The sequence below is a fragment of the Prinia subflava genome, chromosome 2 (assembly GCF_021018805.1).
Source record: "Prinia subflava isolate CZ2003 ecotype Zambia chromosome 2, Cam_Psub_1.2, whole genome shotgun sequence".
NCBI lineage: Eukaryota > Metazoa > Chordata > Aves > Passeriformes > Cisticolidae > Prinia > Prinia subflava.
The window spans coordinates 63531504-63551987 of record NC_086248.1 but is presented as its reverse complement, the minus strand read 5'-3'; the positions used below and the strand labels follow the sequence as shown (position 1 = coordinate 63551987).

Sequence of the window (20484 nt, the reverse complement as noted above, 5' to 3'; positions counted from 1 at the left end):
GGATGGTGTCTGCATGCTGGCACTCTCTTCTGCAGTGTTGTCTTGGCCTTACTGGAGTTCTGTTATTTGGGTAGATTTTGATGTGCTTCGTGTCTGGCTTCTGGAGAAAATGCGCTGGCAGGAGAGGAGCGCAGGAGGGCCCAGCCCTGCTCTGCTCCTGGGTTGAGAGCAAGGCTGCCCTGGTGTCCCATGAGCACTCAGCTGCCACCTCTGCACAAACACACACCTACATGTAAAGCAGCTGGACTTTCCAGTTCAGATTACTGCTGAATCCTCTCTTCCCTCTGTGCTCAGCTGCTGAGTAGGGGAAATGTTGTTTTGTGAGGCAAGGCAGAGAGAATAAGCCAAGTTTTAAACAAGGTGTGTAAAATCTTCAGAAAAAAAATACCATGTGACAGTGAACTCTCATTTTTTTCTGATTACTTTGATGGATACCAAGGCATGATAAATGTGCATGTTGGAACTTACACTGGTTTGACTGTGTCAGTTTGAAAATGTACCAGAAATGTCAGTATTGCACTTCTGGAAACCTGTAGTGTGGCAGTGAGGACCCCAAAATAAGTCTCTGCAGTACTGTTGCTCCCTCTGACTGCTGCAGGTGCACACTGCAGCAGCACAGGGGAAGGTATTTCAGACTGGCTTTTTTGAGTCCTGGAGTGCTAGGGCACAGACATGTGAGAGCTTCATCATATTGACTTAAGCCTGCCTCTGTCTTTTGGGACCAAGCTGATGCCTCACAAGTCCTCACAGTTACACAGTTCATCAGCCATGACTGTTAGCCAAGTTGTTTCAGCAGTTTTCAAAATAAAACACATATCCAGCAGACTTCAAAAGGGTTCACACATATTTTGTTCAGACTTTGGTGGTTGGAGAACCTCTGGGAAATGCCCTGTAGGGTATGTCTCTTTAATGTACTTAAAATGATCTGTATGCAGCAGTGGAATGCCCTGTTGGCAGGTTTGCTGATAGTACTCAACTGGGAGGTGCTGATGACTCTGAAGGGAGGAGAGGCCTTGCAGAGGAATCTAGTTAGATTGGAGTACTTTGGCAATGGGATGAAATTCAACAAGGATTCTGCACCTGGGACAGTATACAGGTACAAGTATAAATTGGGAGAGGAGAATCTGGAGAGCAGCTGTGCTGAGAGGGATCTGGAGGTGTTGGTGGGCAGCAGCTCAGTGTGGGTCACCAGGCACGGCATCACCACCCTCATCTTGAGCACTGTGAGCAGCTCTGGGGCCCACAACTTAAGAGGATGTGAAGGTCCTTGAGTGCATCCAGAAGAGGGCAACAGAGCTGGTGGAAGGGCTGGAAGGCATGTCCTGTGAGGAGTGGAGGAGGACTTTGGGCTTGTCTAGTTTGGAGAAAAAAGAGGCTGGATTTTTATGTTGTTGTTCTCTGTAGCTGCCTGAGGAGGGAACATGGAGAGGGAGATGCTGATCTCTTCTCACTGGAATCCAGTGATAGGACACATGGGAATGGTTCAAAGATGCAACAGAGGAGGTTCAGACTGAGCATTAGAAAGCATTTTTTTGTTAGCAAGAGTGTAGTCAAACACTGGAACAGGCTTTCTTAGAGGGGTGCTTGATGATGTGAGGCTGTCTAAGAGGCATTTGGACAGTGCCACTAACAAAGTGCTTCAATTTTTGGTCATCCCTGAAGTGGTCAGACAGATGATCATTAGACTGATGATCATTGTAGGTCCCTTCCAACTGAACAGTTCTATTCTGTGCTATTGTAATCTAGCCTAGAGTGGCTTCTCAGTAATAGGCTGGTGTGACAAGACAAAATGTCTTTACAAGACTGACTTGAGCTTCTTAACCTTTAAGGATTAGAAAAGACTTTTGCTTGTTTTGCTTTCTCTGAACATAGCACACATGGGTGTGCTTTTAACCAAGTTGTTGTGCTGCTGCATTTTTCTTCTTCTTAATCCTTGGAGCATTTTGTTTGGCAAACAGGAACAGCGAGTGTGGAAAGTTCATACACCTGTGTAAATGTTATTGTTAACAATTAATGCTCTGCTGAGGACTCAGAAGGTTTTGACAAAACCTCAGGAGAAAAACTCTATCAAGCACAGGAACCCGAGCCTGTGGGAATTACTGCTCCAGTAGCTGCTGCTGTGCAACACATCCTGTGGGAGCTGCAGCCACAGAGGGATGAGGATTTTGCATTCCCAATGGACATGGATGAACCCACCTGTTGGCCAACAGTTTATTCTCTGCTCATCTGGCACAGCTGCCTACAAAGTCATCCCCTGAGCAAAGCCAGTTCAAAATGATTTGGTTTGCTGGAGCATTTTCATAACAATCTAAAGCTGCCTGAGGCATTTTCACCAGGTTGGGTTAGAAAATGATCATGTTGAGCTGCCATGCTGGAAAAATAGGTGAGGGTTTCCACTGTGATGGAGTTCATGGTGAAGTACTGGGAAGACTGGTGGATGAATGGGGAGTGGTGACTGCTCTACTTGGACAGCAGCAGTGTGAACAGGCAGGGAACAGGCAGGCAGTTAGACATGTATGTGGGCTCTCTTGTTATGAAATGAGAATGTCCCATGTCATCTCAAGGGCTGGTTTTGTCCAGCCTGGAGAAGGCTCAGAGGGGATCTTAAACTAATGATGGCTATGGAGAAGACAGTGTTGCATAATGGCGAGGAGAGAGGCCAAGGACATGGGCTGCACCAGGGAAGATTAGACAGAAGGAAAAATATTCTGAAAAAACCATGAAGAAAAATCAAATATGGGAACAAGTAGCCAGAGACATGCAGTCTCTATCCTTGGAAATACTCAAAACTGACAGGATCTGAGCAACCTGATGCAGCTTCAAAATGGTCCTGCTTCTCTTAGGAAGGGGAGGTGATCTCTGAAGTTCCCTACCAATATAAGATATTGCATGATTATAATTTTTAATGGCATCTTAAATTAGATGAAAGCAATTAGTCTTACTGAGCAGTAAATGTTACTTGCACTCAAAATAATTCACAACCACATTCACTACCCACATTTTACAAGCAGCAATATGAGGCAGAAAGATCATTTGTGTGAGACACAGGGTCCCAAGAACAGAGATCATAATGCAAAATTTGCAGGAGTTCCAGGTGCACACCAGTGGTGTCTGCATTCTCTGTCTCCCCCTGCTATCCACTGGTACCTGTGGGATTCCCCAGGGTGCACAAGAAACCCAGTTCCTCTCTGGAGTAGAAGGGCACCAAGCAGAGCAGCAGTGTCCTTGCAGCTGTGGTGTTGCAAAGCCTACACCACTAAAATGTCTTACAGCTCTGTAGGTCTGTAACAAAACACCTGCATCATTGGATGTGTTACATTAATACATAATTAGGATGTCAGTGTGGTGTATGTCAATTCACCAGTAACTGTGGCTTAAGCTGTGTTTCATAAGAATCTTTATTGTTATGTGTGTAACAGAGACATAGAAATAGATAACAGCAAACACAACAGACTGAAGTTGTGGAAGTCCTGGGTGGGTTGTCAGCATGCATGTTCTGCATGCACAAGGTCACTGTGATCTTTTATGGAAGGAGAAGTTCAATCTAATTTTGTCCTAGCTTTGTCTGGAAGAGGGTTCATTTTCTTCCTAGTAGCTGGTGCAGTGTCATGTTTTGGATTCAGTATGAAAATAATGTTGGTAATACACTGATGCTTTAGGTTTTGCTCTGTAGTTCTTACTTTAAGTCAAGGAATCCCCAGTTTTCCATGCTCTGTCAGTGAGCAGGTGCACAAGAAGCCGTGAGGGAACATGGCCAGGACAGCTGACATGAACTGTCCAAACGCTTATTTCACACCACAGAGTGAAATGTGCATTATATGAACTGTGGGGAGCTGGCCAGGAGCTGCTGATGCTGCTCAGGGACAGGCTGGGCATCAGTCAGTGGATGTGAGCAGCTAAATTGTGCATCACTCCTCTTTCTTGGGTTTTATTCCTCTCTCACTCTTTGTTATCTCCTGTTTTTATTACTATTACTATTACTATTACTATTACTATTACTATTACTATTACTATTACTATTACTATTACTATTACTATTACTATTACTGTTACTGTTACTGTTACTGTTACTGTTACTGTATTTTAATCTATTTCAGTTGTTAAACTGTTCTTACCTCAGTCCATGGGTTTTACCTTTTCTGGTTTTCCTCTCCATCCCACTGTGGGGATGTGGGTAATGAAGGGATGATTACATGTAGTGAATTGCCACCTGGGGCTAAACCATGACTCCTTTCTGAGGAGCCACCTGAACATACCATGCTGTTGCAAACCATGCTTGTAGACTGCAGGTATTTTCATCTAAAGTGTTATGGATGTATTTAATGATGCAGAAAATGACAGGTGAGATAAATGGCTTCACCAAGGCAAGTGCAGAGATCTGCTGCTAAGACATCTCTCGCAGTGGCAGGTCCATCTCTTTCTAACTCTGAGTCAAGCTGCTATTTCTGTCATCAAGACTTTTCTGAACAGACTCTCTAGCTGTGCAGAATAGCACCAGTTATAGGTGTGGGTTTGTGCAATGGCCTGGCAGTCTATCCACAGTCTAGAAGCACAAACTTAAACCCAAAACTGTCTCCAGTTGATGTAATTCAAATGTGACCCTGGATTTCAGAAGGTAGCACTGCATTACCAACCCACAAGTAGAGGCTGCTTCTAGTAAAAATGACATGGACTTCACTGGTTTTCTTCTTTCTGTGAAAAAAGCATCATTTTTTTGACATTACATTCAGCCTCCAGTGTAACAGAAGCTGAATCTTGTGTTCTGGGATGCTGTGGTCTGTAAACCTTGATTTAATAACATTTTGTAATAAGAAAAAAGAGAAAAAGAAAAAGAAAAGAAAAAGGAAAAAGAAAAAGAAAAAGAAAAAGAAAAAGAAAAAGAAAAAGAAAAAGAAAAAGAAAAAGAAAAAGAAAAAGAAAAAGAAAAAGAAAAAGAAAAAGAAAAAGAAAAAGAAAAAGAGAAAAAGAAGCTCAGTATATGCATATTGCTGAGTCTTTTTGCCAGTTAACCTCTACCACAGTGACTGGGACCAGAGCTGTGATCCTTGAAGTGTGAGCGATCACCCTGCTGCTGGCACTTGACCTGTTCTCCTGTATGAGATCCCAGGGTGTCTGCATGGAAGTGTGAGAGCTTGCTTTGTGTGCAGAAGATGTAACACACGGTTCCAAAGGCTGCGGCTGGTCATTATTGATGTGTGTTGGATATTGTGTCTTCCCTGTCTTTTGTGATGGGGGTCAGACTGAGATTTAAAATACAACTTTCCAAATTCTGTATTCAGTCCAGGGAATGTCTGTTAAAATAGTCAATGGAAAGGCTACCATTAACTCTGAGAACAGCATGATACTCCAGAGTTAACATCCAAATGTGTGGATTCCTTTATGTGCAAAGGATGGGTGGAGTTCAATTAGCAGTTATGGTGACCAGAACTGAGGTCATGTTTCCCTGGATACTGTCAGAACAAAACCCCAGTGGGATCACTGCAATGATCTCAGTTAAAATTAGCTCTTCTTGGTGATTGTGGTGGTGTATTTTTAACCTGAATTGTTTGAGTGGCCCAATTCAAATGCAGCCATGCACACTGGTGAGGGCAGCGGGTGCAGCGTCTGAGTGGGAGTGATGCCTTGAATGGGGGCACAGGGGACAAGCTGTAACTCATATTTCTGCCAGAGATGGCATTTTATTTTTATTTCTCTGGAAACTGGTGGGAAACACACGGGAAGAGATAGCACGGTGACTAGCAGCACTCGAGCCTTGGGACTTTTAAGCTCTTTTCTGTGTGGGCTTGGCTGTGACACCGAAAGTGTGTTCAGCTTGCAACTTTGTTTTTCAGAGCCTGAACTAGCTGGCAGTGTGCAGGCTGAAGGTTTCCCGTGTCAGCCATAGGGCACCTGGACCACCTAAACTCAGAAAAAAGAAATTCCAGAAACCAGATGAATGTCAGCAGATGCTGATTTTAAAAAAGCTATTGCTTCTTAGTAAGAAATAGCTACCATCACCATCTCTCCTCACCCCCAGATCTGTACCTGATGGTAAGGAAATAACAATGAAAGAAAAGCAAGACTGAAGGAGGCAATCGCAGATCACATCAGGACTGATGAGACTGCCAGATTAGTAGAACAATGATGATAACAATGAACACCAGGGAGGCAGGTCTCACTGCCACTTACAGCCTCCAAATGAGTCTTGAGACCCACAGAAATGTGGGTTTCTGTGCCTTGAGTGCAGAGGCACCTGAGGGAATTGCAGCAGAGCTGTTGTGCAGACTGCCATCCCAAGGGCTTTTCACAAGGATACTATGCACAGTCAGTTTTATATTGGGTACCAGTGGAAGAAAAGAGCAAGGGAGGCCAGGAATTAATGTTGAAGAAGAATGAGAGAATGTATGTTAGCACACAGAAACCTGTCATGATTTAATTCTTCCAGTCTGATGCAGCAGATGATGAAGAGGTGCTTGGTTAATTTTACAGATTTTCCACTTCTACTGAGGGTACTTCAGCTTTCCCCAGCTCTACAGGCCATGAAATTACACATAAACCATCTCCATAGTTTGACTCTAAATGCTCTGTGCAGCCTGGGATCAGCCAGAATTTTCCCTACAGTTCTCGACTCTTGTAAACATGTGAAGTCAGATCCTGAAATGAAAAGCTATGGAGCTTTTTCACTCTCCTGGGCTTTCAGTGTTGTATGCATGCATATACACTGAAAATGAGGAGGAAACTGCTGGGATAAAATGCAGTTGGTACATGGTATTAAAGAAGAGAATCAACAGGTAGGTGAGAGAAACTCACAGTAATAAGAGCTGCAAGTATCTGAATTCAGTGATAGAATTTCAAGGGCAAAAATGAGGAAGGTGGAATAGAGTGGGAGTAATTTTCCCAGAAGGCTGTGTATTTATTCATGAGGAATGATGCTGTAAGAATAAATCATAACTATGTAGGAAGTTTTTATCTGCAGGATCCTTGTCTCCCTGCTCGCTGAAGTTGGAAGGTATGAGACATCAATTACATAATTAAAGATGTGACCATAATGATTATGCAAAATGGAACCAACCTGAAGTTGCAAGGCCATTATTATTGCAGTGAATATTTGAATGTTTAAGAAAACACCAACAACTGAAGGCTATTTGAAGAAAAGGGTGTATTTAAAGAAAAATAAGTTGGTTTCATGCAGGTGGTTACTAAAATCGCAACAGAATCAAACAAGATCAAGAATTAAAATCCCCAAAACATTAGCAAGTATATAAATTGCATTCATTTTAAAATTCACCCTAATAACAAACAGAAGTTGTGATGGAAACTATATTTCTACAAACTTAAGCCAACAGAAACTAAAAAAAAAAAAAAAAGTGTATTGACTGAGTATAACTTTTTATCTTAGGATACAGATTTGTTAAGGATTAATGTTTTCACAGGCACATAACTGGCCTGGTTTTCAGAGATGGCCATTCACTTAGGGCTTTGAGTCTGAATATCTGATGGGATTCATGTTGCCTAATTTAGATACCTAACAATAGACATATTAAATTTAAATTAGTTGTCTTAGGCTGGATCTAGAATCTGAAGAGAAAGATCATCTTCGGAGAGAAAGTAATTCCTTCTGACTTGGATGCCAGTCTTATCATGGGATAACTTGTCCTCAAAAGATGCTTTTTCTTCTCCTCTGCTTATAAAAGAAGCTTAAGATAACTAAGACTCTAATTATCTACTTTCACATGATTAAAGACATGAGATAAATCCTGCAGGTCTTGTTATCTAACATAATGCATTCACATTTGAAAACTGTAGTCACAATAGCTGCAGGCCATATCCAAAAAGAGTTTTGCAGTTTATGCTCTGTATACTTCAAGGTATGGAAAAGGTAGGTCTGGAAAAGGCTGGAAAGCAGTTCACAGACACATTTAACCAGGGTACAGATCATGTTGGCAGTAAGCAAAGATTCAAAGCCCATTTTTGGAGGGTGGCATGCTGCTGCTCTGTGGCCACTGTTTCCCACAGTGTGTCAAAGATGACGTCTCCTCTTGGTTCACCTGAATTTCAACTTTGGCTTGAATGAATCGCTTTGTCTTCAGGGTCTTCTTGGGATTTGTCTATAAATATGGGTTTCTTTGATTGTAAGATTTGCCTTTCCAACCTCTAAACCTCTTGTTTAATTGTGCTTTTTAAATTCTTAAGCTATCCAGCTCAGACTCTGAAAGGCCTGGATGGAATTCAGAGGAAGGAGATGAGAAACAAGGACTGCCCACAGGATTGTTTTAGCCTTCTTTTAGAAAGCCTGCTTACTCTCCTTGCTTGAGACTGTAGGGCTGTCCGGGTAGGTACCCTACCTTGCCTCCTTCCTTCTTCATCTCTGTCCTTGGCACCAGAGTAAACCAGTTTCTGACAAGGTGGCTACATTATTAGGCAATAGTTGTTGGCAGGCAGATGGGAGGAGCTGGTTAGACAAGAAAGGGGATGAGAATGTAGCCAGCCCCTGCAGGTGTCTGTGAGAGGGGTTCCTGCTTTCCTGGTTCCTCTTTACTTGAGCTCTGCTTCCAGAATGGGGTGACAGGCGAGTGTCCTCATCCTTCTCCTGGGAGCATTAGCACATGCAGCAATGCCAGGAGGAAGCTGAGCTTCATGTGGCTGTAACTGGGAGGGACAGCATTGTCGAGAAGCATGACCTTAGGATTATTCTTCTGTATTCTTCTGGAATACATCCTGATACCTTCCACTCTGCTTTCTGCTCCCTGCCTAGAAACTGGGATCTGTAACCAATTTCTGAACTTCGAATCTCTTTTGTGAGCTGGAAACAGGCATGATCCCCACTGTTGGCCCACTGTGATTCCAAAGAGTGTGACAATAGAGCAGTTTACTGTTGGATGTAGAAAGAGAGTTGTGACCCTTACCTTGGGAATTGCCATCAGTTTGGAAATTGCTTTTGTTTTCAGTTATTTTATGTGAATCTAGAAAAGATCTTTTCCCTTTCCCTGTAGTTTTGTTGAAAACAAGACCTGCTCTAGAACACTGAGCAGAAAAGACCAATGGAAGATAAGGCTGAAAGCTTGTGGGTGTTGAGACTACAGTGCTGAGTGGTTACTTCCTTGCTGAAAAATTCACCTCTAGTTGTTGCACTGCTGCATGGATATGGCTGACCACATTTATGGTTTCACTGTTTTACTTTGTAATTACAGATTCCTTTCACCTCATTGATTAAAATCACTGTTAGTCCAAGTAGGCCACCTTTTATGCGATGTCAAAATAAATAGATAGAATTAATTATAGATCTTCAAATATATGCATGAGAATTGCAATGGTTTTTGAAACATGGAAGTGCAACACTAAAATTATTTTCCTGAATGAGATGACTCATCATGCTTGGGAAAAAAAGATCCTGTGATTTCATTGTATTTTCATGTCATTAAGAAAATATTATACTTCAAACATATGAAGGACTGCAAAATTTGCAGACCCATTATTACTGGATAGTGGTAGCAAAGAAGTGCATTACATTTGGATACAAATACATGAGTGTGTTTTAGGAACCAATTTTTGTTTCTTAACAAAAAAAAAAGGTCTCCGTTTAGAGGACAAAGCAGTGCTCTGGTTTGCAGAAGACAACCCTGGACACATGGTGTCTTCAATCCACTGCTTCCATGTCTGTGTCCCCTCTTTGCTCCACACACTGACCCTGGGCAGATCTATCTGCTGGGTCACCTTCCTGTTCTGCAGCTTTTGGTGGACACTGCACGGGTACTGGTGCATTCCCAAGGGAAATGGGTGTGTTTTGTGTGGGTGTTGGCACATTTTTGGGGCTTGCTGGCATGCTTTCAGTGGGTATCGGCATATTCCCAGTGGGTACAAGCACACACTCGGGAGGCATTGGCACACTTTCTGTGGGTGTTGGCACCCTGTCTGGAAGCGAGGGCGTGCTCTCGGTGGGCTTTGACACATTCTCAGTGGGCACTGCCACACTTTCAGTGGGTGCTGGTGTGTGTTCAGTGGGTGTTGGTGTGCTCATGCTGGGCTGCTCACAGTGATTCCCAGCCTCTGAATGTGGAATGAGGGGAGCAGGGGGTTCTGGCACCAGGGTCGCATTACACGTTTGAGTGTCACAGGTCTCTGGATTGCTGCTGTTGCTTGGGAGGGTCTCCTCTGCCTTGTGGGACACCCTGAAAGCTTCAGCCAGCTGCTTCAGCATCCTCTTGTCACTTTCATACAGCTCATCGCTCGCCTGCTCAGAGGAGGAAGGGGTCATTGCACTATCATCTTCTTCATCTTCTTCTTCTTCTAAGATGCCATTTCCATTCACCTCTTCTGGGAACTGTGCTTGCTTTATTTTTTTGTACAGTTCATTCCTCTCTTCCTGCAGAGCACGGCAAAGGTTCTCTAGTCTCTGGATTTTCAGCATGAAGCACTCATATTCCTTGGACCTCATGGCTTTCTGTAGTCAAAGACATCAGGCAAAGGTACAGGCTCAGTTTGGGTGCATGCAATTCATTAGTGGAACTGGCAATTAGGACATTATTTGAGATCTAAGCAGCCCTCAGAGCATGCTGCCGGGTGTCTGGCTTTCACCAACTGCTCTTTAATAACTATGGACCAAAGCTTCAAGAGAAAATTCATCCCTGTAACTACAGAGTATTAACATTCTGGATACATATTCAGATCAATTTCACTCAAATATATTTGCAGTAATACCTGCTGATGGTCTGGAGAGATGGAAAGCCATAGTGGATGTCCATACAGATAAGCAACCAAAAGCCTGCTTGAACTTTTGGTTGGTGTGGGTGTGAATTTGGAGGAAAACAAGCTGCTTTATATTTTTTGTTTATCTTGCTTCTGGGTTCTGTGAGAGCATCCTGAATTGGAACATTTTCTACACCCAGTGAGGAAACAAGAGATACAGAAATCCATAAAAATAGAAATACTAATAGCACAGAGCTACAAAGCTAACCAGAAAGATCTGGTCCAAGTTCAGCATATGTTTGGGGTGAAACTTCAGGCAGCCTCTTATCTTCTTTGAGTGAGTTCCAATGTGCTTATGAACTTCCTTTGCAATGCCCCTGGGACAGCACATCTAAAAGTATGGTGAGACACAGGACTTGCTTTTTACTCTCAGAGTTTGACTACACAGGAAGTTAATGAAAGGTGTGATTTTAAAGTTCATTAGCTAGAACATATTAATTCCCTGGGTGGATGCTCTTATGCAGAAAGCAGCATGAAATGAACTAATGCCAATTTTCTTCTATGGGAGAGCATTAAGAATCACCCATTTTTAGAGCACTTAAAATTCAGAGTTACATAATTCAGTTTCTCATGTATGTAGTGGATGCTGGCACAATCTAAAAGCCCTATCAGTTGGGATCGTCTTTTTCTCTAAAGACAACCAATTATCAAGGTAGCTTGACAGAAAGACCCTTAGATTCAAGAAAAATTTTTTCACTGACTTCTGGGATTTTTAGGTTATCTCATCTCCTAGTTAAAGCTCTATGTGTGGAAAAGAATGCATCTTGAGATGGGAAAGACTGCTCACCTCTTCAATCATGTCCAGTAATGCTCTGTTACAGTTCTCAAACCTGGATTTCCATGTAGCAGTATCCTTTTCCAACTTCTTCATCTTCTTTGTCATCTACAGAATCAGGAAGAAAAGCTGAATCACAAAGAAATTCCATCCTGAAGATGAAATTAGGGCAACGCTTTTATTCAAGTCTTTGGCCCTACTCATAACTCTGCTACCAGTGGCTGTAGTGTTTGTGCTAAGTAATAATTTACATAAAGGGGTGGATTTCATTTGAAGTAGCTGCTATATCACTTTCAGCCTCTAGTCTGTAGTCTCAAAAGTAGTACCAATTGATTATAGCCAAGTTCCAGCATACAAACTACCACAAAAACAAAAGGCAAAGAAATGGTGGAATCTGTTTGTCTCTTTACCAGACTACAGTGTTAGACTGCTGGGAAGTTAAAGATGGGCTCTTCTGAGCCCTCAAGGCCAGGTAAGTTCCCCCTGGACTAGTCACCCCTCTATACTACCCCCAGAACACACCACTAGCTAAACAGCACCATTTTTTCTGTTCATTTTCTGCAGGCAGAACTCTCTGTGAAGAATTACTAGATGCTGCCTGGATGAGGGCATGAGGAGTTTGAGCCTTGGTAGCAGAGCAGAACATTGTTTGTTATGAAAGCAGGTACAATATGTAGGCGTATTTGGTTTTTATCTCCCATTCAGTACAGGAAATAAGAACCTCAGCTGCAAGGAAACAAACTCTTGGACTGTTTCCTTGCAGTGCAAAGGGGTTGGTGGGCTTCAGATCTGCCTAAATACTCTAGTGGAAAGATGTGTAGCCTGTGTCAAACTCTTTGTACCAGTGTCAGTCACCCAGAAGGTTCTGGGCATTCCTGGGAACATGGTCTGATAAATGTGACTCCAGACTTCCCCTCTGGTATGTCTTAGGGATCTGCATCCAACCACCCCATTAGATTGTAGGTATATTATCTATTCTTCCAGGCTTTTTCAGTTTTAGCTGAAATGGAGAGCTTTCTACTCTCCTTTCTGCTGTTTAGCTTGCAGAGCTGAAATCTAAGCAGCTGTTGGTCGTGGCTGAGCGTGTTCTAAATCTCATTTGAATGTTGATGAAATTAATTCTTCAAAATGTGCAGAGATGGTCCCATCTCAGGTAGAATTATTAGAGTGAGAAATATCAAAATCTAAAAGGAAAGTATCAATTACAGAGTTCAGGCATGAGCCTGAACTTACTCACTTTTTCCATCTCCTGTTTGAATGTGGCAAACACTTCATTGCTCTTGGCCAATGTTTTCTGAAATTCTTCAAACCTTTCAGAGTAGAGAGTGATCTGTATTAACAGCAAAAAAAGAAAACAAACCCTCAGTAATTTCAGAACATCCAGGATGATGGATTTCTACTTCGGTAGAAGATAATAAAATAAGTATTGTGTTTGGACATGGAAATTAGCTTCTGTTTGGAGACCATGAAAAACAAACATCACGGAACAGAAACTCTAGCATCTTTTTGTGGTTGCAAACTGTTATGATTCCTCCACTGCAGAAAGATAAACTGAGTAAGACTAGAAAGAGCCAGGTGAGTGATTTTAAAAAGACTTGTGAGTAATGAATGCCGTATTCTCCTGAATGTTGCAGCTGTGATATCTCTGTACTGAGTGTCCAGAAGAAAAGTAATTCTGTAGATATCAAGACTTCTGAAAACATTTCCCTTGGTGTGATCCCTGGCCCATCTCCATGGGCAAGGACTAACCTGAGCTGGCCCAACCACTGCTGCTGTGCAGGACCATTCAGTGAGATTAACTCAAGGTGAGAGCCAGCGCCAGCAGAGCTGTGCCTGAGCTCTAAACCTTGTTTCCCCATGCAGGTGTCACCAAACCCCAGCTTTAGCCTGGGGGTCTCAGCCCTGACAGAGGGGGTCAATACTGCCTGGCTGCCCAGCTGTTCACCTGCCTTGTGGATTACTCAGAGCACTTCCCCAGGCGGGCTGGGACCTGGGTGCTGGCTATGATGCTCCTGATGTCCAAGTGAGCTGGGGGAGAGGCATCCCCACAACACGCTGCAGCCACGGTTCCCTCTCTTCCAGCTTTCCCCCTGGTGGCTCAGGCTGTGGCCAGGAGCTGCACAGGCAGTGCTTGATGTGCCTCACTGGACTCCCCTGTTGAAGAGGAGTCTCACTGCTCACTTTCTGTGTTACCTGGCATGTAAACAAAGCCCACCCTTCACTTTCACACTGCCATGACTCTGCACTGGATTCTTGCAAGATGCATCCCTCCACCACACTTTGATTGAGATGAGAGAGCACCTTGTCAGCTCTGTTTTGGACTGCAGCTTAGGCAAGGCCAACAAAGACAGAGCAAGCCATCCCCAGCCAACCTCTTCTGCCAGTTTCACTTCACTCTGTGAAGCAGAATGGAAGGAAGTTCTGTTGCAATGTGCCAGCATTTCAGACTACCAGGGCTCCATATTTTGCTATCAGTTTGTACCTGGCAGCCACGCAAAGTTTATCTGTGGCTGTATTTTGTTGTTATTACATTTTTTTGTATCTAAAATCATCAGATGGTTTTGGGGAAACAAATGTTCTAAAGATCTGAGGTTAGTTTTCTGTAAGATTTTTTTGGTTTTGGCTTCTTTTTGGATGGTTTGGGTTTTGTTATTGTTGTTTTGTTTGTTTGGTGGTTTTGGTTGTTTGTTTGTTGGTTTTTTTCCCTTTGGAAAAGATGTCCAGTTCAGCCTGTTCCATTCCTTCTGGTGCCAGAACATCCCTGGCAATGTTTAGGGCATCAGATATTTCATCTGTCCAGCCTGGCAGCTCTTAGGGAAAGTGATGGTGTCGCAGGTGATGGCTGAGGGAGGGTGGGTGCAGAGCCCTGGGAGGGTCGAGAGCAGCCTGCAGTATTCCAGTGTGTGGGTGGAAACTGGCTGCCCTCTCCTCTCTCTACCCCAGCTGGATAAAGGATTATCTAGGAGCTTTTCTTTAGTGTGGTACCAGCCAACTCACCCCCTCCCCTGACAGTACTGTGAAGTTACTGTGGAAAAGAACATTTAGAAAATGTTGCTAATAGTGGGTTGTATTTCGTTCTGATTTTGAAATCAGGTATGGTTATGTTACGTATCATGCTTGTTCATGCTAGTTGTTGTGGTGCCCTTTGCGACAGCCACGGATGCAGGGGTCCAGCCTAGTGTCACCTGGGCTGTAGGGGCCTCGGAGGCTGAGAGGAGGGCATGGGCTGCAGCCCTTCCCCACGGAGCTGCGTGGGGACATGGGAGGCTAAACCCCTACAGGGCACCCGTGGTGCCAACACCAGAGCTAGCTGACATGGAGCTTGTCTGTCTGTATTTATACAAGGCTGTGGCCAGAGCTGTGACCTAGGCACAAACAGAAACTCAGAGGGATTTGTTTTAGCAGCCCAAGTTCCACAGCCTGGGGGGACTCTGATACCAAGTGTATCAGTGGAACGCTGACATTTGGAAGAGACGTCACAGCTCTGAGGAGAAATGCCTTAGCAGCCCAAAGCCAGGTGACAGAGCAGGGGTGGGAGTCAGAGAACTGAGGCTCCTAGCCCAGATCTGTTTAAAAAAAGCTCACCTCAATTCTGTCTCCGCTTTCCCTTGCAATTTTTGCGTATTGTTTAATTAGGTCAAAAACATTTCACGTTTGAACAGGGTAAGCTCTGACCTCATCTGGGGCCCTAAGCAGCACCACAACACTAAGAATAGCTTCTGCAATTTAAACTGAATAATAAATGAATGTTTCCATAGTGGCTGGGAACAGGCTGTGAGAGATGTCATTCACCAGGAGCATGCACTTGTGCTCCAAGGTCAGGGAGATGAGGACCCCCTTGCTGCATCCAGCAGGACTGTGTGGGCAGGGAGGGTGGAGGCAGCACTGCTGTGAGAGCGAGGCCTTGGGAAGTGAGGGCTCCTCAGCACTGCCATGCTGAGGGGATGCTACGATGGGGACACCCCTTTGGCCTTGTTATGTTCTTGGTTGCCATGGCTTAGTGGTTGCACTGTGCTGGTTACCAAAACTGAAAGGTCTTGGCTGGCTTCTATCTTTTGATTTTGTTTCAGTGCATGAAGCTAAAATAGTCTGCCTAAGCCTCATGCCTGGGGAGAGCATGCAGCCTCCTGGGAAGCACCACCACAGTTTGGGTGTACCTCTTCAGCTGGTCCCAGATCCCTGTCAGCATTTGGAGTGCCGGATTTGACTGTCTCTGGCACATTGTGCCATCCAGAGACAAGCTGGCATGAACATGATGTCCCCAGTTCCTTCCAGCTCAAGGAAGAAGTGGGTGTTCATCACCTCCTCTGAAACAGAGTGATATCTCACTGTGAAGGTTATATTACGGCTTCTCCCTTTCTCACTGACCCAACAGCTTCTCATAAATTTCTATGCAGCTGTTCCTCTGTTAATCATAGAATCATAGAAAGACCCCAAAGACCACCCCTGCCATGGGCAGGGACACCTTCTGCTAGACCAGGTTGCTCAAAGTCCCATCCAACCTGTCCTGGAACACTTCCAGGGATGGGGCATAATATCTATTTATTGCTTTGTGTTGCTTGCATCAAGGACCTCTTTATGTTCTTTCTGTTCTGCACATGCACAACACCTTGCATGATGGCATCTGGTCCATAAGGAGGTCCTTTGGTGCTACCATACTGGGAATAATAAAAAAAAATTTAAAATAGTATTAATAATGTTGTTATTCCCTGTAATTCCAAGTGAAGGCTGATATGTAAGTGACAGAGCTCTCACACTTGAGCAACACGTTTCATTTCAGGAAGTGAATCACGTAATTTTTGTCTGCACAAGTCGACAAGGGGCACATATATTCTCAATGCCTTTACAGACTTGCTTGACTGGTGTTTTCTAAGAATACCTTTTCTGTTTCAAATGTTCTAGTTTTTAGCAATACCTCTGGCTTCATTAAACTGGCTACGGAGGTCTGCCTGCATAATTATTTTTTTCTTCTGGTTGAACATAAAAGTTTAATTAAAACCACTCTCAGAAAATTGGGAACAGGTTTGCAGTCGCGACAGACTCGGTTGGAGGCCTTTGAGGTTTGATTGCAGAACCTGTCAAACTATTGTCAGCAGCAGTTTATATGATGTTCTTGGGTGTGCCACTGGTTTATCTCAGTCTCTCAAAAAGCATGTGGAAAACTAAACCCCTCTTAGCATGTTTCCAAGTTATCAGTTTAATGCTGGCATTTCTTGACAGCTCAACAGGTAGAAATTAGAATATCTGCAAGAAAAAAGCTGGGACAACTTGCCTGTGTGATTAACTGTGAGCAAGGGCTAGGAGGGTGCATCCTGGTGGGTGAGAAGGTTGGCAGCTGCAAGAGGGGCTGACAGACTGACACCACCCCCCCCAAGGTTCTGCTTGGAGGGGAATCTGTCCCACAGACAGGTCAAAGAATCTACATAATTGTTTCTTAAATCTAGAAAAATCTACTGATACTCTCTCTTTTTGGTGTCATCTAGTGTTCTCACTCATTGATTCAAGGTCTCACTTGACTGTTCAAGGTGATTATTGCATTGCTCCCAAAGTGTAGTATATTCTGCCTATTTCTTGGTTTTACTGCCTTTCACTCCAGCTTGACTCCTGGTGTTATTTTGGTGAGTAATTTTATTTTATTGAAAGTTGCAAATTACAGTTAAGCACTGAAATCCTAGAGACCCCCCCTCTCTATAAGCCCTTAGCAGACAGAATTCCTGTTAAAGTTAATAAAGATGCTGCCCTTGCACCCCAGTCCAGAAAAGCACAAGGGCACAGCAGGTCCAGTTTGGTAAATTTGTTTCCTGAAATGTATGTGCTTCAGTGCTTTGCTGTATTAGAAACCTGCCTGAAGGGTAGTTATGGTGAATAGTCAAGGCACACATGCTGTTCTGTGGTTGAGCACTGTGAACATTCATAAACCAGCACTGTGGAATGATTAGGGTTGGAAGGGACTTTTAAAGATCACGAAGTCCAACCCTCCTGCCTTAGTCAGGGACACTTTCCACTGACCAGGTCGCTTCAAACCCCATCTAGTCAGTCTTGAACGCTACCAGGGATGGGGCATCCACAACTTCCTGGGCAACCTTTTCCTGTGTCTCACCATCCTCACAGCAAAGCATTTCTTCCTCATATGTAAAAGAAGTCTATCCTCTTTCACTTTAAAACGATTACCCTTTGTCCTATCACATGCCCTACCAAAACCAAAACCAAAACCAAAACCAAAACCAAAACCAAAACCAAAACCAAAACCAAAACCAAAACCAAAACCAAAACCAAAACCAAAACCAAAACCAAAACCCCACAAAAAAACCACAAAAAAACCCAAACCCACCAAAAAACTCTCTCCATCTTTATAACCTCTTTTAAATACCAAAAATTTGCAAAAGAGCCTTCTCTTCCTTAGACTAAACAACCCACATGTCAGAGTATGATTTGCAGTATGGGCATTACCTTACAGTTGGCTTGAAAATAACCTGCTTCCCTTGCAATAGTCTATGGGATGTAGAATGTGGCTAGAAGGAATACACAGAAAGTAGTTTGGATACTTTACCTGGATGTGCCTCATGGGTTAGAAACAGGCAAACAAAGGCACACCATGCAATCACCTGTGCCTGTAGGACAGTCTCTTGCTCCTTTAACATTTTGGCCTGGAGCTTCCATTCTGCAGCTTGGTTCAGGAGCTGTTTTGAGCAACAGAGAGAAAATTGTTAGGTCCCTAGATTATCAGTTAGAAATCCCCATCCTCCAGCTACTCATGTTACTGTGATAAGGAGTGATCTAACTTTCAGGTGAATACAGTTAGAGCAGCTAGGTAAGGCAGACTATTTAGTGTTATCCTGGAACATGGGACAAGCTGTTTGTGTTTCAAAGGCATATTTGAATAGGAGTTCAAAATCTACTTGGGATTAAGTGTACAGTACAGTGGACTATAAGAAGTGTGGCATTTAACCACATCTTCACCAGACTTCTGGAGAATGGTTATGATGCTTTCTGGCACATTCATTTCAGCACAGCTCCAGCCAAATTCCCGCTCTCCAGTGAATGGCAAACTTCCTTTTGCATTAATGACCATGAGTTAGCATGTGTGTATGGGCACAGTCAGATCTGCATCAAAAAATCTGTGAATTTTCAGAGAGCCAGTGCATAGTAAATGTCATACATTTACTGCTGTCTGTTGGGCTCTGTTTGCACTGACAATTGCACCCAATTCCAGCTCAGGGTGATAAATATCTCAGGTTAAGTGGGCAGCCCAGGAGGAGCTTGACTGCAGTTTCTTTCCTGGCTTCTCCTGGGAAGGTGTGCTTCCCTACTCCAAGGTGTTTGCCAAACTCACGTTCTGACGTGTGGGCTGCAGATAAAATGGGTGGAGGATTGGTCAAGGCTGAATGAATTAGGAATGAGATGTGCAGGGACCTTTCCTAGCTACAGTTCTGAGTCAGCACTTCCAAAGTATACAGTAACATTTTAGCAATTGGTTTAATCTGAAAGCAGGAAACATTCACGAGAGTGTTAAAGAAGTGTCCTTGACATCTACCAAACATTTATAAAGTGTTTTATTAGTCAGGCCAAACGTATTTTAGAAAAAGAAAGCTAATGATAGCTTGAAAAATGAGAATAAAGCAGTTATTTTACCACAGGATTTTGCTCTGTTGGATTAAATTGTACTGTAAATTGTATTTACAATAGCACAGCTGGGCTCTGAAAATATATTGAAAATTAAAAGAACTGTGTACATCAGTGGATTTTATACTCGAAGTGAAAGGCAAGTAGAAGAACATGCAGAAAATGTATTTGATCCCCAGTAAAAACTTTTATTCTAACCATTTTATTGGAAATAACACATGTAAACTATGCAAATAGTTGCACACCTTTACCACCTAGTAAAAGAGCTGAGGATGAACCCTAAAATGCTGACTGCCTCCAGCTGTTTGTGGCACAGGGACTATCTGAACAAGACTTGCTGCATATATAAACATATATATATTAGCTCTAGAAAAATATTTCTTCCATCAATTTGGCCATTTTATTTGGACCCACTGAATTTTTGCCCTAAAATGTTGCCTAGACAAGAATGTTTTACAGCTCAATTGTGAAGAAATGCTGTGTTGTACTTGTTTTATATCTGCCTCTTAATATTTATTTTGAGGGTTTAATTTGATGTTTGGTTCCATGGAGATAAATTAAGTTCTTGAATTGAGACCTTGTTCATTAAAATCTCAAATAAGTTGTGCCATGGCCAGTAGAAAGAGTTGGTATGGGTTAAATGAGCATCAGTTCGTGCATTTATTTACTCAGAAGAGGATATGCTTCACATGTTAAAAAAAAAAAAAAAAAAAAAAAAAAAAAAAAAAAAAAAAAAAAATATCCAATTTTTTAAAAGTTTGGGTGAAATCTGGATTTTTTCACCTTTCTTTGATATCTACTTTTTTAGAGTGTTTTTTAGAATTTATAGGGTTTGAATGATTTAATGAAAAGTGCTTTGAAAGCCTTCAGAGCTACACAGTCCTTAGGCCAGTCATTATTTCTAAGAATTGGACTTCCATCTGTATTGCTTTAATCTCAGCTAGGGTTACCTCCATACCCAGGGTGACTGGAATAACGAAAAGGTCCCACCTCCTGCACCCTGTCTTTGGCCACAGCACAACAGATGGACAGAGAAGGCAAAGAAAAGTTGCTTCTTTTGCCTCTTAATGAAATCCCTCTCTCTTATTGACCCATGTAACTCCAGCAGTCAGTAAAAATCCGAGAGTTAACAAACTCTTCTGTAATGGAGGTAAGCCACAGAGAGGCTTGATCAAATTAGCGCACGTTCTTATGCAGCCTGAGGTCAGCTGCAAACACCAAGCTGGGAGAAAAGGAATCAGAACTGATACATTTATTGAAAGATGATGATGTGGTAACAAGAAGGCTGAAGTATCAAGAAAGGAATAAATATTGCATGTGATGTTTACAGAGCAGCACTTTAGTAAAGGGTGGTGATGCTA

The 20484-nt window shown here is 43.0% G+C and overlaps 1 protein-coding gene across 1 annotated transcript in view; it reads right to left on the bottom strand.

The window, feature by feature from the left end:
- Positions 1-905: 905 nt before the first annotated feature.
- Positions 906-20484, bottom strand: part of TXLNB (taxilin beta) — a 36236-nt gene continuing 16657 nt past the window's right edge. The window contains exons 6-9 of the mRNA XM_063390257.1: positions 18106-18180; positions 12738-12830; positions 11513-11608; positions 906-10420 (exon numbers count right to left, since the gene is read on the bottom strand). Coding sequence (XP_063246327.1) covers positions 9617-10420; positions 11513-11608; positions 12738-12830; positions 18106-18180 — 1068 coding nt within the window. The 3' untranslated portion in view covers positions 906-9616. The remainder of the gene's footprint in view (positions 10421-11512; positions 11609-12737; positions 12831-18105; positions 18181-20484) is intronic.